The sequence below is a fragment of the Ranitomeya variabilis genome, chromosome 3 (genome assembly GCF_051348905.1).
Source record: "Ranitomeya variabilis isolate aRanVar5 chromosome 3, aRanVar5.hap1, whole genome shotgun sequence".
Lineage (NCBI taxonomy): Eukaryota > Metazoa > Chordata > Amphibia > Anura > Dendrobatidae > Ranitomeya > Ranitomeya variabilis.
The window spans coordinates 657,236,349-657,252,182 of record NC_135234.1 but is presented as its reverse complement, the minus strand read 5'-3'; the positions used below and the strand labels follow the sequence as shown (position 1 = coordinate 657,252,182).

Here is a 15,834-nt window from a genome sequence, read left to right as displayed (position 1 = left end):
TTTTATACTGTGTTGCTAGAGGAGTTTTGTAATTTTACATGGTTTGCCTTTTGGTGGAAACAGACGCAAGACTCTTCTTTCCTCTAAGGCAAAACTTAACATCATAACAGAGGGGCAGACATTCATTTTCAGGCCCTTGTCTGTCACCAGATCTTAATTTTAAAATCGGGAAATAAATCTTTAAAAAAGGATTTGTTATATCTTTTCAAAGTATGTACATTGGCCTCACCAGGTCTAAGAAGTCTATTCTATAATGTATGCAGTTCGTTATTGTGAAATATGATGACAAATCCTCTTTTAGTCCATTCAGTGTCATTTTTATTTCCCATTTCCTTAGAAAATGGACCTTGTGCTGGTGCCAGAGAAAGCCTACGGAAACTTTTATGAAGGAGACTGCTACCTCCTGCTCTCTGTAAGTGGCTCAATAAAGACAGTCTGTCCATAAAACTTAGCCTTTGGCTTAAGCCTTCATCAGGAACACATTACACAATATGCTGAGTAGCTAAGGGAAGTAAAAACAATATAATCAATATGTAAATAGAAAACGAATAGGATGTCGGTACGGACAATTGGCGAGCCTCAAGGTAAGCAAACAGAGGATGCTGCCAGCAAAGCTATTACCAGGGAACAGAATCCCGTAAATGTAGAGCTGACACTGAATATACCAAGCTTTTGTCGACTCCGACGTCCTCTCTACTGACTTTAAAAATGATTCATGAATGATGTGACCTTCAAGGCCACACGTGGAAACTGTCATTGATTGTTCATTCTTAACTTCCAGACAAGAAAATCTGGCAATTCCTTGTTCTACGATATCCATTACTGGATTGGAAACGACTCGTCTCAAGATGAGCAGGGCTCAGCAGCCATATACACCATTCAGCTGGATGACTTTTTGGGTGGTAGCCCAGTCCAACATCGGGAGGTACAAGGACATGAGTCAGAGGCATTCAAGGGATACTTTAAACAGGGGATCATGTGAGTAGTGGCAGAACCAGACATTGATGAGCTGGCCGCATCTTGGTTAAGTTATATGGTAGGCCGCCATATGTAACAGAGCTTCAAGGTTTACATTCTATTTATGTGACATATTTATATTAATTATTTACTACGTTTTTATTGTATCTTTACAATTCCATTACTTAGCTGTTCACCTGTATGATCTCAGCATTATTCTCCATCACTCCATTGCAACTCATTGTATTGGTTTTGTAAAACAATTAAAGGGTTCTGCACTTAAGGTGCCCATAAATCTGAGATAGCTGCAGATCAAACAATTGTACGGCTGACAACAGTCTTTCCTATTTCTCCCATATACATGAATGCTTGTTTCAGTAGCAAAATAGAGGAGAAAGCTGCTGATGGACACTTTGGCCGAGGCTTAACTCTAGGGAAAAAAGGATCAGGGGTTTAAAGAGGACCTATCACCAACAATTCCCCTGCCTTTTTTACGTTGATATGTTACTAATAAACAAATAAACTGAATTCTAAATTAATTTAAAAAAAACAGGGAGGAAAGGGCTTTTATTGATTGGCAAAATATGCAGATGATATGTCAGTCCGACAGTCAGTTAAGTTACCCCCATTTTCCGACATATCTAGCACTGCACAGCAGAGAAGTGACGTATGTGCCCTGACAGGGTGGTCTCACTGCTCAGAGCAGATACCGTGTTCAGTGTTGTGGAGTGAGCGCCCGGGAACACACTGCTGCTTTATTATAAGACTTTTCCCTGCCTGTCTGCCGCTTTACCATCTATCATGGTCACACTGGTCTGTGATTGGAGGGAAACCGCTCTTATCAGAGCAAAGACCAGTGTGATGGTGATAGTCAGAGAAGCTGCCCAGGCAGGGACCACTGTAATATAATTATCGCTGTTTCAGCAGTGGTGATCGGTATCCTAAGAAAGTGCAGCAATGTCCACGGGACATCCGCGATAACACTTCTTAGTCTATCTCTTCACTAAACAGTAATAACTTGTGAGAGCTCACCCATTAGTGAGGACAGAGACCAAGACGTGTTCCAATACGCACAACTCCCGGGGACACCTCTGCACTTATTCAGATGACCGATCACCGCCGCTCCAGCAGCCATAAGTCTATTATCACACTTGTCCTTGCCTATCATCAGCTTCATTATCTATCTCTACCACACCGGTCTTGCTCCTACTGGAGCTTTTTCACACTGATCACAGCACAGACCAGTGTGACAATGACAGATAGTGACGTCAGAAAGGCAGGGAAAAGTCTTCTAATAAAGCAGCACTGTGGCCTTGGGAGCAGCGCTCTTCTGGCCTCTCTGCCTTTAAACACACACATGTAAATATATTTTTTCATAAAACTAGATTTTTGGTGATAGGTCCTCCTTAAGTTCAAGCTACGAGATCCTTGTCTCTGCCAGCATCATCTGTCAAAGTATTTTCAGGAGATCCCCATTAACAGATGGTAGACTGGTCATGCCAAAATTGGTGTGTTTGGGTAATATCATTTTTATGTATGGTGTATTTAGGATGTGCCATCTTTGTGGGATCATTTTGTGATTATAGGCAAGTTCCTACATGTTGTCAGGCTCTGTTAAGTACCACTTCACTATCTTTTTACCATTTACGATCATGTGTCCATGTACAGAATTTTCCTTTGTGTCTCCCTTAGCTATAAGAAAGGAGGAGTAGCATCTGGGATGAAACATGTAGCCACCAACACATATGACGTAAAGAGACTGCTTCATGTAAAAGGGAAAAGAAATGTCACTGCTACTGAGGTAAATATAGATAAATAATAGATACTTCCATTAACATAAAGCATTTTACTAAAATAATGCCAATGTGTTACTTTGTAGATTGTTAGCTCTCACGAGCAGGGTCGTCTTATGTTGCTTTAATTATTGTCTTGTTAACGCTGTTACTTATTGTCATGTCCCACGACTTGGGAAATTATTCAATGTTTGCATTGCTTGTGTTCTATCCTTCTTTCTAGGCAGAAGTTTGCTTTTCCCTGTATTTTGTCCCAACTCTCTCACTGTAGTCCTGTGATGTATGTTTGTTCACGCCCTTATTCTCCATTTTGTCATCATCCCCATATCTGTATGCATCTTCTACATGTCCTCTGTTGAATATTCCTTTTTACCTGCTGCTTTCATCATAATACAAGAATGTCAGTTAAAGCAATCCTCTTTTCCTGGAGTCTTCTTACATGAGATCGTGGCTGAGTTAAGCTATCTGATAAATCGGTATGAACGTGAGTACAGGTCAATACGGAAGCGCCCAAAAGAATAGGTCTATCCAGGCACCACTGCGTTCTACATATCCATGAGTCAGAAGTAAAAAGGAATAGCCTGCCTTCAGAGACAGTAACTCAAGGTCTGTGCTGAACCTCAGTGGAAAAGGACATTTCCCAGATACACAGTAACCCAGTTCCCAGCCAGACCCCAGCGTGCATAGAAGCACACACTGCAGATAAACAGTGAGAAGTATAACCCTCATCATCCACTCTTCCTGCCTGCAAACAAATCATGTCTGAAGCGAGGTATACAATGTACCTACCAGACTTACAAACACAGGAAAGAGACCCAGATCCCCATCCACCAGCTAGTGAAAGGGGAAAACGTACAGTCAAACCTACATGGAAAGTCATGGAGAATTTAGAGACTGAAAAATGTGTCGTATATCGTGATGTGTCTTCACTATGGGAGAAAGTGCTGAGTCACAGACACTGTATCAAGGCCTGCTTCTCATGAGTTACCACTTGAGGGAGCCCTAGAACAATTATGCACAGCATACCAAAGGTATATGGAGAAGACTGACCAATACATTATTCTCCTGAAGAAACTGAATCTGCCAGAGACTTTAAAAGAATTGCAAAGTTTCCAGCAGCTTAATTCTGAAAGAGATTACACCGTACGCGAGATTAAGACAAAGATAGAGGCTAAAATTGCAAGGACACCAGATGCATCATCTCGCTCATCCAAATCGTCTAAGCACTCAAAACGCTCATCTAGGTCAAGTTCATCAAAATATTCCACTCTCAGCCAGCAGCTTATAAGGGCACGTGCTAAGGCAGAAACGTCTAAGATACAAGCAGCCTTTGCGCAAAGGAGAGCAGAAATGGACGCAGCCACAGCACAAAAGAGAGCAGAAATGGCAGAAATGGATGCAGCCACAGCACAAAAGAGAGCAGAAATGGATGCGGATGCAGCACGCAAGGAAGCTCTGGAGAAGGAATGTGAGCACGCAACAGCCATGGCGGAGTTAAGGATCCTGGAGCGAGCACAAGAGACTACGTGCTAAGCCAAAATGGCGAACCGCAGATCATCACTAACACTCCTGATGGCGTTCATGCTTCTCCAGGGCACCAGGATGCCGATCCACTTACAGAACCCTACACTCAAGGTCAGTACAATGCTCCCAAACTTGAACTTCCTTCGTATTCCGGTATGCGCCAAGACCCTGCATCTCATCAAACTCCACAGGCTATTATCTGCACGCAACCCGATATACCGGCAGGTCATTATACTCTCGACAACCGCATAGTGCCAGCTCCGCATGTAGCAGAGACTATACCCACCAAACCGGTTGATGGACTAAATGCATATGCCACTCCATACTTACCCACGTTTCAAGGCCAAGACATCTCCACCCCTATGTACAGCACCGCTCAGCCCACATTCGTGCATCCTAAGTCAGAAAGAACAGACATGTCCGACTTCGCAAGGTACATGATTCGCCGCGAACTTACTAAAACCGGTCTCACAAGGTTTGACGACCAACCTGAAAATTACAGAGGTTGGAAAAATGCCTTTAGAACCGTAACTAGTGACCTCGGCATCACTGCTGCCGAAGAGCTGGACCTGCTAATCAGATGGCTAGGACCACAATCTACAGAGCGTGTCAAGAGACTCAGGTCTGTACATATCAGTAATCCAACGGCTGGTCTCATGGCTGCATGGGAAAGACTAGAGAAAAACTTTGGCAGTCCAGAAGCCTTAGAGGACGCACTGTTCAAGCGACTACAGAGTTTTCCAAAGATATCAAGCAAAGACAGTTCAAAGTTCCTGGAGCTCAGTGACTTGCTGTTAGAGCTCCATCTGGCCAAGGCAGACACCCACCTACCTGGCCTCAGCTATCTGGACACTGCTCGTGGAGTAAATCCCATTATCTCCAAGCTACCGTACAACGTGCAAGAAAAGTGGACTACACTAGGGTCAAAATACAAGAAAGACCATCAAGTGTCATTTCCTCCATTCTCCTACTTCTGTGAGTTTATAAAAGATGTGGCAGAGCGCAAGAACGACCCAAGCTTTTCCTACCAAGAATCCAGTGGCCCAGCTTCACCTCCTTCTAAATACGTCAGCGCACGCTCGAACGACAGAAACCGCAGGGGTCCAGTGTCAGTGAAGAAGACGGATATTCTTCCCTTACCAACATCAGCCCCAGGCAAGAGTAACAAGGGCGAAAAGATAGAGAACCCAAATCGTGAATGTCCCATCCACAAGAAGCCACATCCCTTAAAAAAGTGCATCGGCTTCAGGAAGAAACCGCTCCAAGAACGCAAGGAGCTTCTAAAGAAGTTCGGGGTATGCTACAGATGTTGTGCTTCTACTGAACACCTTGCTAAAGACTGTAAAGCTACAATTAAGTGCATGGAGTGTGACAGTGAGGACCACGTACAAGCGCTCCACCCATTCCGTCCTGACTCTACACTTACTCCTTCCCCCACCATGAGCCATGGCGGGGAGGACGCAGCTCAAACTGCAAGCCATACCACAATATCTTCTTCATGCACAGAAGTCTGCGGAGAAGACCTCTGGGACAAGTCCTGTGCGAAGATTTGCCTGGTGAACGTGTATCCCAACGGTCACCCAGAGAAAGCCGTGAAGGTGTACGTCCTTCTGGATGATCAGAGCAACCGATCACTTGCAAGGTCAGAACTCTTTGATATGTTTAACTTAAAGGGAAATGCTTACCCTTACACCTTAGGTACCTGCAGTGGTGTTACAGAGGTTTCTGGGAGAAGGGCCAGTGGTCTTACAGCGACATCTCTCGAGAACACCGTCGAGATACCGTTACCTACACTGGTCGAGTGCAACCAGATTCCATCCAATCGAGAAGAGATCCCAACGCCAGAGGCTGCTCTTCATCACCAACATCTCAAGGCGATAGCAAACAAGATACCAGCCCTCAACAACAGTGCAGATATCCTGATTCTGCTTGGCAGAGACATTCTCCGGCTGCACAAGGTGCGTCAGCAAATTAACGGACCACACGATGCACCATTTGCCCAACGCTTAGATCTAGGCTGGGTAATCATAGGCAATGTTTGCATACATAAGATGAAGAGACCTAACAACATCTCCTCTTACAAAACACACATCTTGTCAAATGGTCGCAGCACTCATTTCCAACCATGCCCACATCACTACTGGGTGAAAGAGAAAGTGAGCAACACCAAGTGGCAACAGGAATCCTTCAACAACATGAACACGTTCCAGTCCTGGGAAGAAAACCTCGGGTCATCAGTGTTCGATTCCACAAGTAATGACAACAAGTTGGCACCCACAAGGGAAGATAAAGAATTTATAAAGGTTATGGATAAAGAATTTGTTCAAGACGACTCCAACAGTTGGGTAGATCCTTTACCCTTTCGTTTCCCAAGAGTGAGGTTGCCGAACAACCTGCAGCAAGCAACTGCAAGGTTCTCATCCTTAAAGCGTACCCTAAAGAGGAAACCAGAGATGGAGAAGCATTTCATTGACTTTATGCAGAACATCTTTGACAGAAATCATGCTGAACCTGCGCCACCACTGAGGGAGGGAGAAGAATGTTGGTATCTTCCATCCTTTGGTGTCTATCACCCTCGCAAGCCTAACCAGATCAGAGTGGTGTTTGACTCCAGTGCTCAGTTTGAAGGCCTCTCTCTCAATAACCTGCTCCTAACTGGGCCCAACCTGAACAACAGCCTCCTTGGAGTATTGATCCGCTTCAGACAAGAACCTGTTGCCATAATGGCCGACATTCAGCAGATGTTTCATTGCTTCATTGTGAAAGAAGACAACAGAAACTATCTTAGGTTCCTATGGCACAAAGACAACAATGTCAACAATCAGGTCATAGACTACCGGATGAAGGTCCATGTCTTCGGCAACAGTCCCTCACCTGCTGTGGCGATCTATGGACTGAGACGGACAGCCCAGGAAGGTGAGAGAGAGTACGGTTCCGATGCTCGGCAATTTGTAGAGAAGAACTTCTACGTGGACGATGGGCTCAAGTCCTTGCCCACAAGCGAAGATGCAATTGACCTACTCTCCAGGACACAGGAAATGCTATCCACATCAAACCTCAGACTCCACAAGATTATCTCTAACAGTCAAGAGGTAATGAACGCGTTTCCATCTGAAGGCCATGCCACAAACCTAAAGGACCTCAACTTGGGTTCTGATGTTCCTCCAACACAGCGCAGCCTTGGTCTACTGTGGGATATCAAACGGGACACCTTCACTTTCCAAGTGTCACCCTATGACAAACCCTTTACCAAACGAGGAGTCCTATCTGTCATAAATAGCATCTATGATCCTCTCGGGTTTGTAGCACCCATCACTATTCAAGGCAAGATACTGTTAAGACAGCTTACGGCCGAGAACACGGATTGGGACACCCCGCTCCCAACTCAGAAACAGCAAAGGTGGGAGGCGTGGAAGAAGTCTCTGAAGTTCTTAGAGCAACTCCAAGTCCCACGTTGTTATTCTCCAAGATCACCTTCGACTGCAATCAGAAGAGAAGTCCATATTTTCTCTGACGCATCTACAGAAGCCATAGCCGCAGTAGCTTATCTGATGACCTTAGGAGCTAACAAGGTACACTGTGGTTTCATCCTGGGTAAAGCCAAATTAACTCCAAAGCCTGCACACTCTGTACCCAGACTCGAGCTTTGTGCTGCGGTATTGGCAGTAGAAATTGCTGAAGTTGTACAAGACGAAATGGACATTACAATTGATTCCTTTACTTTCTACACTGACAGCAGGGTGGTACTCGGGTACATTCACAACCAAACAAAGCAGTTCTATACATATGTGAGCAACAGAGTAGAGCGCATCAGAAGTTTTTCTACCCCTGAGCAGTGGCATCACATCTCCACCGATTTAAACCCAGCCGACCGAGGTACAAGACTCGCAGCTGCTTCTAAGCTTGGTGACAACATGTGGTTGACGCCTCCCAGTCTCCTGTACGAAGATTTCTGTGTGAACAACACCAAAAATGCTTATGAGCTGGTGGAACCAGAATCTGACAAGGAGATAAGACAAACTATCTCTGCTCACTATACTTCAATGACATCTAGGCAAGGTTTGAAGTCTCATCGTTTTGAACGCTTTTCAAGCTGGTCCTCCGTTGTACGAACTGTAGCTCGTCTCATTCACATTGCTCGCTGTTTTACAAAGGACAAGCCCTCAGGGTGCCATGGTTGGCATGTGTGTAAGAGTCGTCTTACTGCCGACGACATAGACCATGCTGAACAAGTTATCATCAGGCGTGTGCAACAAGAAGAATATTCACATGAGATTGGCAGTATTACCAAGGGAGTCAGCGTGTCCAAAAACAGCACTCTACTCGACTTGAATCCAGTAGTCGATCATCTCAAGTTTCTAAGAGTGGGAGGACGTTTAAGTAAATCAGACCTATACGATAAGGAGCAGAACCCTATCATCATTCCAGGTCGACATCACGTCACTACTCTGTTGATTCGGCACTATCACGAACGAGTACAGCACCAAGGCAGACATCTTACTGAAGGTGCCATCAGGTCTGCTGGCTTGTGGATCATGGGAATGAAGAGGTGCGTCTCTTCAGTTCTCCATAGATGTGTCAAGTGTCGAAGGTTATGAGGAAAACACCAACAACAACAAATGGCGAACCTCCCAGCAGATCGACTGAGCATGGACCAACCGTTTTCATATGTTGGTGTAGACGTCTTCGGGCCATGGTCGGTTGTTACCAGGAAAACCCATGGAGGAGCCACGAACAGTAAGCGATGGGCTGTCCTATTCACCTGTCTCAGTATCCGTGCAGTTCACATCGAGGTTATTGAATCCATGGATACCTCCAGCTTCATCAATGCCCTAAGAAGATTCTTTTCCATCCGGGGACCTGCCAAGCAACTCCGGTCCGACTGCGGCACAAACTTTGTAGGAGCCTGCAAGGAACTGCAGTTTGACAACTTCTTGTCCGACAATGGATGCACTTGGGTATTCAACCCTCCACACTCTTCACACATGGGTGGATCTTGGGAACGCATGATTGGTGTTGCACGAAGGATCCTCGACTCCATGTTGCTGGACCATAAACTTCCCCTTACTCATGAAGTTCTGGTCACCTTCCTCGTAGAAGTGTCAGCCATAATAAATGCTAGACCTTTGGTTCCAGTATCATCCAACCCTGATGCTCCAACGATACTTACTCCAGCTACACTCCTTACACAGAAGATTGGAGCCGCTACAGTCCCACCTGGGAATTTCGATAACAAGGACATTTACAAACGTCAGTGGAGACAAGTTCAACACCTGGCTAATGTGTTTTGGCATCGCTGGAAGACCGAATATTTGCACTTGCTTCAAAACCGTCACAAATGGCAGACGCCCAGTCCCAATCTCCAAGAAGGAGACCTTGTTCTCTTAAAGGATAAAGAGGCTCATCGTAATGACTGGCCAATGGGACTTATTACCAAGGTCTTACCCAGTGAGGACGGAAAGACTCGTAAGGTAGAAGTTAAGGTGACAAAAGGGGGCTCTACCCGAACCTTTTTCCGCCCGGTCACTGAACTCGTGCTGCTTCTACGAAAGGAGGACATCACATGAACTGAACATGCTCCTGGACGTTGCTCACGGCGGGGAGCATTCCTCTTCATTCTCCAGTTTATTGAACTGTTAACATTCCCATTGGATTCTGGGTTGGTGGAAGAGTTGGCATGTTTGCGGCTTCCCCAATCTGAAGATGGGTTTAATATATTTGGACTTATCTTTCGGTTTGGTCTACGGGTCGACAACAACGAGTTTGGACTTTAAAATCTTTGATGTTTATTATTGCATGCATGTTTCTTCCTCTTGTTTTTTCAGGTTCGAACGACTTCGAAGAATTACGGACATCGTGAAATCCAAGGATTTCAGACAGGGAGTGTCATGTCCCACGACTTGGGAAATCATTCAATGTTTGCATTGCTTGTGTTCTATCCTTCTTTCTAGGCAGAAGTTTGCTTTTCCCTGTATTTTGTCCCAACTCTCTCACTGTAGTCCTGTGATGTATGTTTGTTCACACCCTTATTCTCCATTTTGTCATCATTCCTCCATCTGTATGCATCCTACTACATGTCCTCTGTTGAATATTCCTTTTTACCTGCTACTTTCATCATAATACAAGAGTTTCAGTTAAAGCAACCCTTTTTTCCTGGAGTCTTCTTACATGAGATCGTGGCTGAGTTAAGCTATCTGATAAATCGGTATGAACGTGAGTACAGGTCAATACGGAAGCGCCCAAAAGAAAGGCCTATCCAAGCACCACTGCGTTCTACATATCCATGAGTCAGAATACTTATGACTGTTGTGTTTGAAACTGTTAAACTGTAAAGCGCTGCGGAATATGTTGGCGCTATATAAATAAAGATTATTATTACTACTTAGTTATTACTGAGGCAAATAATGTTGGGTCTCTGCTGCCCTTTTAAACTAACTACCAATTCCTTTATAATCATCAGTAAACTTGGGAACTAATATTTGAACACTTTTATGTGGGCACATTTGAATCATCATCCATGGGGCATTGTAGAGAGCAGATGTCTGTATCTAGGGAAGAATCAGGTATTTTATTTATCTATATTTTATCTATTATTTATCTATCTGCAATACCAAGAAGTACATGCTGTAAGATTATGAGCATCGAGATAAGTAGAAGGTGTCACTAAGATCTGCAGATGATCAAATATTCAAGTACCTAGCTCCAATCTGTGACATGTGGAAGGGGCATAAATATTAGATTGAAAGCACATTTTTTTAACTACATGAAACCTCAAAAATTGGATCAAGTCTTAGGTATTATGCCTAAGGCATCAAACAGCTCCTCCACAAACCATCAGAAGGTGTTTTAATGATATAGGGCCTTGAGACAGACGTCCAAGTAAAGGTGACCTGACCACCAATCTCAAAGGCTATGATAGTGCATAGCAAGAAGACAGAGGCTGGAATGAATGTCTATCCTCTTCAGTGACGCATCTTGCTTTCATCTTGGACACAATGATGGTTGAATATTGATCTAATGGCTACGTGAGCAATGCTATGCCTTCAGAGGGACCGTCACAAGAGTCCTACTCCCGTGATAATGGTGTAAGGTGGCATAATGATCAGTAGATACACCCCTCTTGTCTGCATTGCAGGTACCTGAATAATTTAGCGTTACATTGATTTGGACGTGGAACTAGTGGTATGGCCAGTTCTCCAAGTGGAGCCATTTTTTAACTTTGCAAAACCAGGCCCATGCTACCATCAGCAGCCTACGTGGCCGAAATCTTGATGATTTGCCTAAGTGCATTCCTCAGACAACTAGTAATAACCTCATTGTTAGCAGCCAAGGTGTGTAAGTGTGAGTATTTCTGCATGTAGTAAGGGATACAAACAGCTGAGGAGAAAGTCTAGCGCAAATTAGGGTCTTATCCGATAGTAATGACTAAAAATGGTATCAATATATGGTGACCTAATCCCAGGTTGTATGGCTGCTGCAGATCCACAGGTGATTTCACTAGAGAAATATGTAAAAGATGGAAAGTTTGTGGTCTTTATCTGCACTGCCAGGGGATGAAGAAACATCAAATGCCAGAGATAATGTAAAAAAAGTTTTTTTTAATTTTTCTACACGTTTTGAAGTGTAGCCCACTTCTTCAGGAAACAAAAACCATATACTCAATACTGAATAATCGAGATGTTTTGAAACATTTGTTTTCATTGTTTCATGCATTGCATATCATCATTAACATGTCAATCAATTCTGTGACTTCCATAAATTTTGTTTCTTGGTGTTGCAATTTAGTTATTGAGGAGTGTATAATGTCAAATGCATCTAATAAATATCCAGCAATGTTTCTTCCACACTGGCATCATTGGCTTTCTCCATCTATAACATCATAAAATCTGCTCTATACATAGGTGGAGCTGAACTGGAGCAGTTTTAACCTCGGTGATGTGTTCTTATTGGACCTTGGCAAAGTTATTATTCAATGGAATGGACCTGACAGCAACAAAGCAGAGAGAATGAAGGTATTTGACCATATGGTAAAATGGAAGGAAGACAGCAATATATGTATCTATCTGGTTCAGTCTTCTTCTTCTACCTGGTAAATTGGTTCAATGTGTCCAATGACCAGTGCCATGGACAGCCACAGATAGAAGAGGGTTCTTTTGCCAAAACAGTATAAAACAGCTCCCTATGTCTGTCTTTACAGTCTACCAGTAATTGTAAGCCATAAAAGTGTAACAGCTCAATAGAAATGAGGTAACTGCTAGCTTCTTAAACTGCCAGTTTAAGGGAAGCAATCCTCCGACTTAGCTAATACACAATAAAACATTAGCAGGGGTTTGATTAGTGCCGAAACGGACACCTCACTAGGATCATGTTACTTAAAGGGATTGTGTCAGGCCCACCATGCCCTCCAACCCAGCAGCATTCACTTATTTATGAGAAAATTTCCTGCCTAACCAGCTCTGTATAACGTTTTTCGATAAAAATGAGGTTTAGAGAAATCATTTATACTGTCCCCGATAACGTAATTTGCAGGAGCTGTCTTCATCGCCAGCTACTGCAAATCTTGCGCTTGTGAACCGCACAATTCGTCAGCATCACTGCACCTCTTCAGGCGAGTGTATGCTTACCGGCTTCAGAGGTGCACTGCGCATGACCGGAAACCATGTTCTGAATTTCCGGTCATGCAAACTGCGCTTTTTAAGCTGGAGAACCATACACCCAGCTTCAGAGGCGTGATAACATGGAAAGAAGGTTGATTGGCCTGGGGCAACTAATGAGGCAAGTAACGCCCCATCGACTAGTCAAAGCCCTAATTGCATAAGAAACGGGGACCACATTTTTAGAGAAAAATGTTATACAGGGCTTGTTAAACAGTGAATTTACTCATAAATAAGTGAATGCTGCTGGGTTGGAGGGCATGGGTTACCTGATAGGTTCCCTTTAAAGGATTGTAGCATTTAATTGGTTACACAGCAATGATAGGAGCTCTGACTGATTGCTGCTGTATAAAGCCAACATCTTCCCTGTGTGGACCAGATTAGTAAGGACAGGGCCGATTCTTCATAAACCCATACACTAATATGATTATTTCTGTGCATTGTCAAAAGGGAATGTTATTGGCCAAAGACATACGTGACCGAGAAAGAGGAGGTCGGATGGAAATAGGCGTCATTGAAGGAGATAATGAGCATGCCTCACAAGACTTAATGAAACTTCTTATAAGTACACTTGGAGAGAGAACCCAGAGAATTGTCCCTGGGTGTGCTGATGAGGTTGCTGATCAAACACAAAAAGCTAACATCATGTTATACCAGTAAGTGCTTATATCTCACTATTATCAAAGGGAACCTGTCATTGGATGCATGGTCAAACCATGCCAAACCATGGTCAGCGTGAAAAGCCAAGTGTGGAACAAAAAATAGACGTGACTAGTCTGGTGTGGCCCCCGACTGATTTCCCCTCCTCCAGTTAATTTACAGGTATCTCCTAAAGTACAAACATGAGTGAGATGACACAGCATTTACTATTAGTTATGCCAGATGTCTATTTTCAGTAGGTCAAGAATCATAGACTGTTGTCATATGAGTCTTAAAGTTGATATTGATGAATGACTGCTGTTTACCTCTTATATCAGCTCCTACAGTTATTGTGTTACTATCTTTGGAGGGAAAGAACCCATGGTCATTGAACAATCAATGTTTGTTAATATGTTGATTGACCATTGGACCAGTGGAGGAAAAAGTATGCAGATTGATTAAATACTCAAACAATGATGGCTAAACTCATCCCACCTCCCCACTGACCTGTGGATGATTCGATGATGATCTGAACCACAGTTGTAGCTATATAAAAACATTTCTATCATTCTGCAAGATGGAATCAGAGGAGAGACTCTACAGGACTACAGCCAAGGTACCATGGCACCATCAAGGGGAACACAGATTTGAAAATTCTACAGGATGCCAGCTTAAGGAACCTCAGCCCTAGCTGGAGTAATACAGATGTGCTCCATTGAACATCACTGAGCCCATGGATACGTTTGAGGAAGCCAGGATTGGGACCCTCTGGTCACCTGGCCCCATGGATAAGTTTGGGGAAGCCAGGATTGGGACTTACCGGTCATCTGGCTCCGTGTAGATGTTCAGAGAAGCCAGGTTGGGACCCTCTGGTCACCTGGCTCCATGGAGATCTTCTGAGAATCCAGGTTGGGACCCTCCAGTCACCTGGCCATGTACCTCAACAGACTGTCAGCTTCCTAAACTTGTCGTTACCTCCTCTCTGTGAGTGCTCACCAAAAGCAGGGTGCCGCTGGTATGGGTAGTCGGCCCTGGAAGCCCCAAAGGCGCAGCTTCTCTAATCTCGGCGAGACAACAGAAGGGCGAGACTCTGTAATTTGCACCATCTTGGGTATTTATTGGAACTGTTCTATTATTGACGTGGTTCAATAAATTATTTCCACACTCTATTGCAACATACCCTCACCCTGTGTTGTCTGAGTAATATTATGCCTACGGGAAAGGAGAGCGGGCATTCAGTGGCATGAGCCTTGGTCCAGAGGACAAGAGAACCCACTGCCCCCATGTCTCCACAATGGGTGAGACCTGTCAATCAACTAGAGTGGTGGTAGCAAGCTGGGGGTCGCACCAGACTAGTCACATCTATTCTATGGTCGCCAGCTGGCTTCTCACACTATGTTTTCTCTAGAATGCTAGCATACTTGGCTGAAAACATGCAGCCAGGCTCTGATTAATGCTGCCTATAGTTTGGGCAGCATGAATTGAGTGAGTGCTTCCATTTAAGCACATGCAGCGCCCCAGAGTCCTGGTCGTTGCAGTAATGTCGCTCTTCCACCAGGGGGAGTGATATTACGTCTGATGGTACTAAAGGAGTTTACCTGACCAGGTATCACAAAACACACACTACACTTCACACTCCAGTCCGCCAGGGAGAGCCTTGCTTCTATCTATTAGGGCACTCCTCACACACGGGTAAAACTGGTGGGTTGGATAGGAAGTCAGAGAGAAGCTACCTGGGTTTGACCCAGAGAGGACCTGTCAGGCAGACAGGGGGAGAAGGAGGAACATCTGAGCTGCAGACAGAGGGTCACTGTCAGGGGTGGGATCCTGACAGAGGCCAAGCACAAGATAGAACATTACTGAGCTGCGCCTGCACCCATTGCGGCAGCATCCTAAGAAAGGACATAAAGAGAAGTGTATTGTGGAGAGTGAGAAACGAAGTCACAGCACAAGGAGATAATACCAGGAGGAGTTCTGCCCCGAGATCAGCAGCCTCCTTCTGAGGCGCATAGCCGGTGGCCGGAACACCGAGGGAGTAATTGACTCTACGTATTACTTCAGAGAGCGGCAGGACAGTCAATTCCAAGTTGGTTGCCCAACCTTAATACCTAAGAAGACACGGAGGCAAATTGTGGGAGAGGGGCGTCTCTTGGGTCCCTATAAATAAGCTCCAGGCCTACCCTGTCATACGGGTTGTCCTATCCATACCATCTGGGGGACAGAGAGAGAGAAGATCAAAAACATCCACGAAAGTTGTGAGGACTATC

General features: G+C 44.5%; 1 protein-coding gene across 5 annotated transcripts in view; it reads left to right on the top strand.

The window, feature by feature from the left end:
* The window catches only part of AVIL (advillin), a 118,515-nt gene that overhangs the window by 59,858 nt on the left and 42,823 nt on the right, over positions 1 to 15,834 (top strand). For all 5 annotated transcript variants that reach the window (XM_077297797.1, XM_077297800.1, XM_077297796.1 and 2 more), the window contains 5 exons: positions 338 to 412; positions 782 to 978; positions 2,650 to 2,758; positions 12,176 to 12,286; positions 13,379 to 13,584. In XM_077297797.1, coding sequence (XP_077153912.1) covers positions 338 to 412; positions 782 to 978; positions 2,650 to 2,758; positions 12,176 to 12,286; positions 13,379 to 13,584 — 698 coding nt within the window. The remainder of the gene's footprint in view (positions 1 to 337; positions 413 to 781; positions 979 to 2,649; positions 2,759 to 12,175; positions 12,287 to 13,378; positions 13,585 to 15,834) is intronic.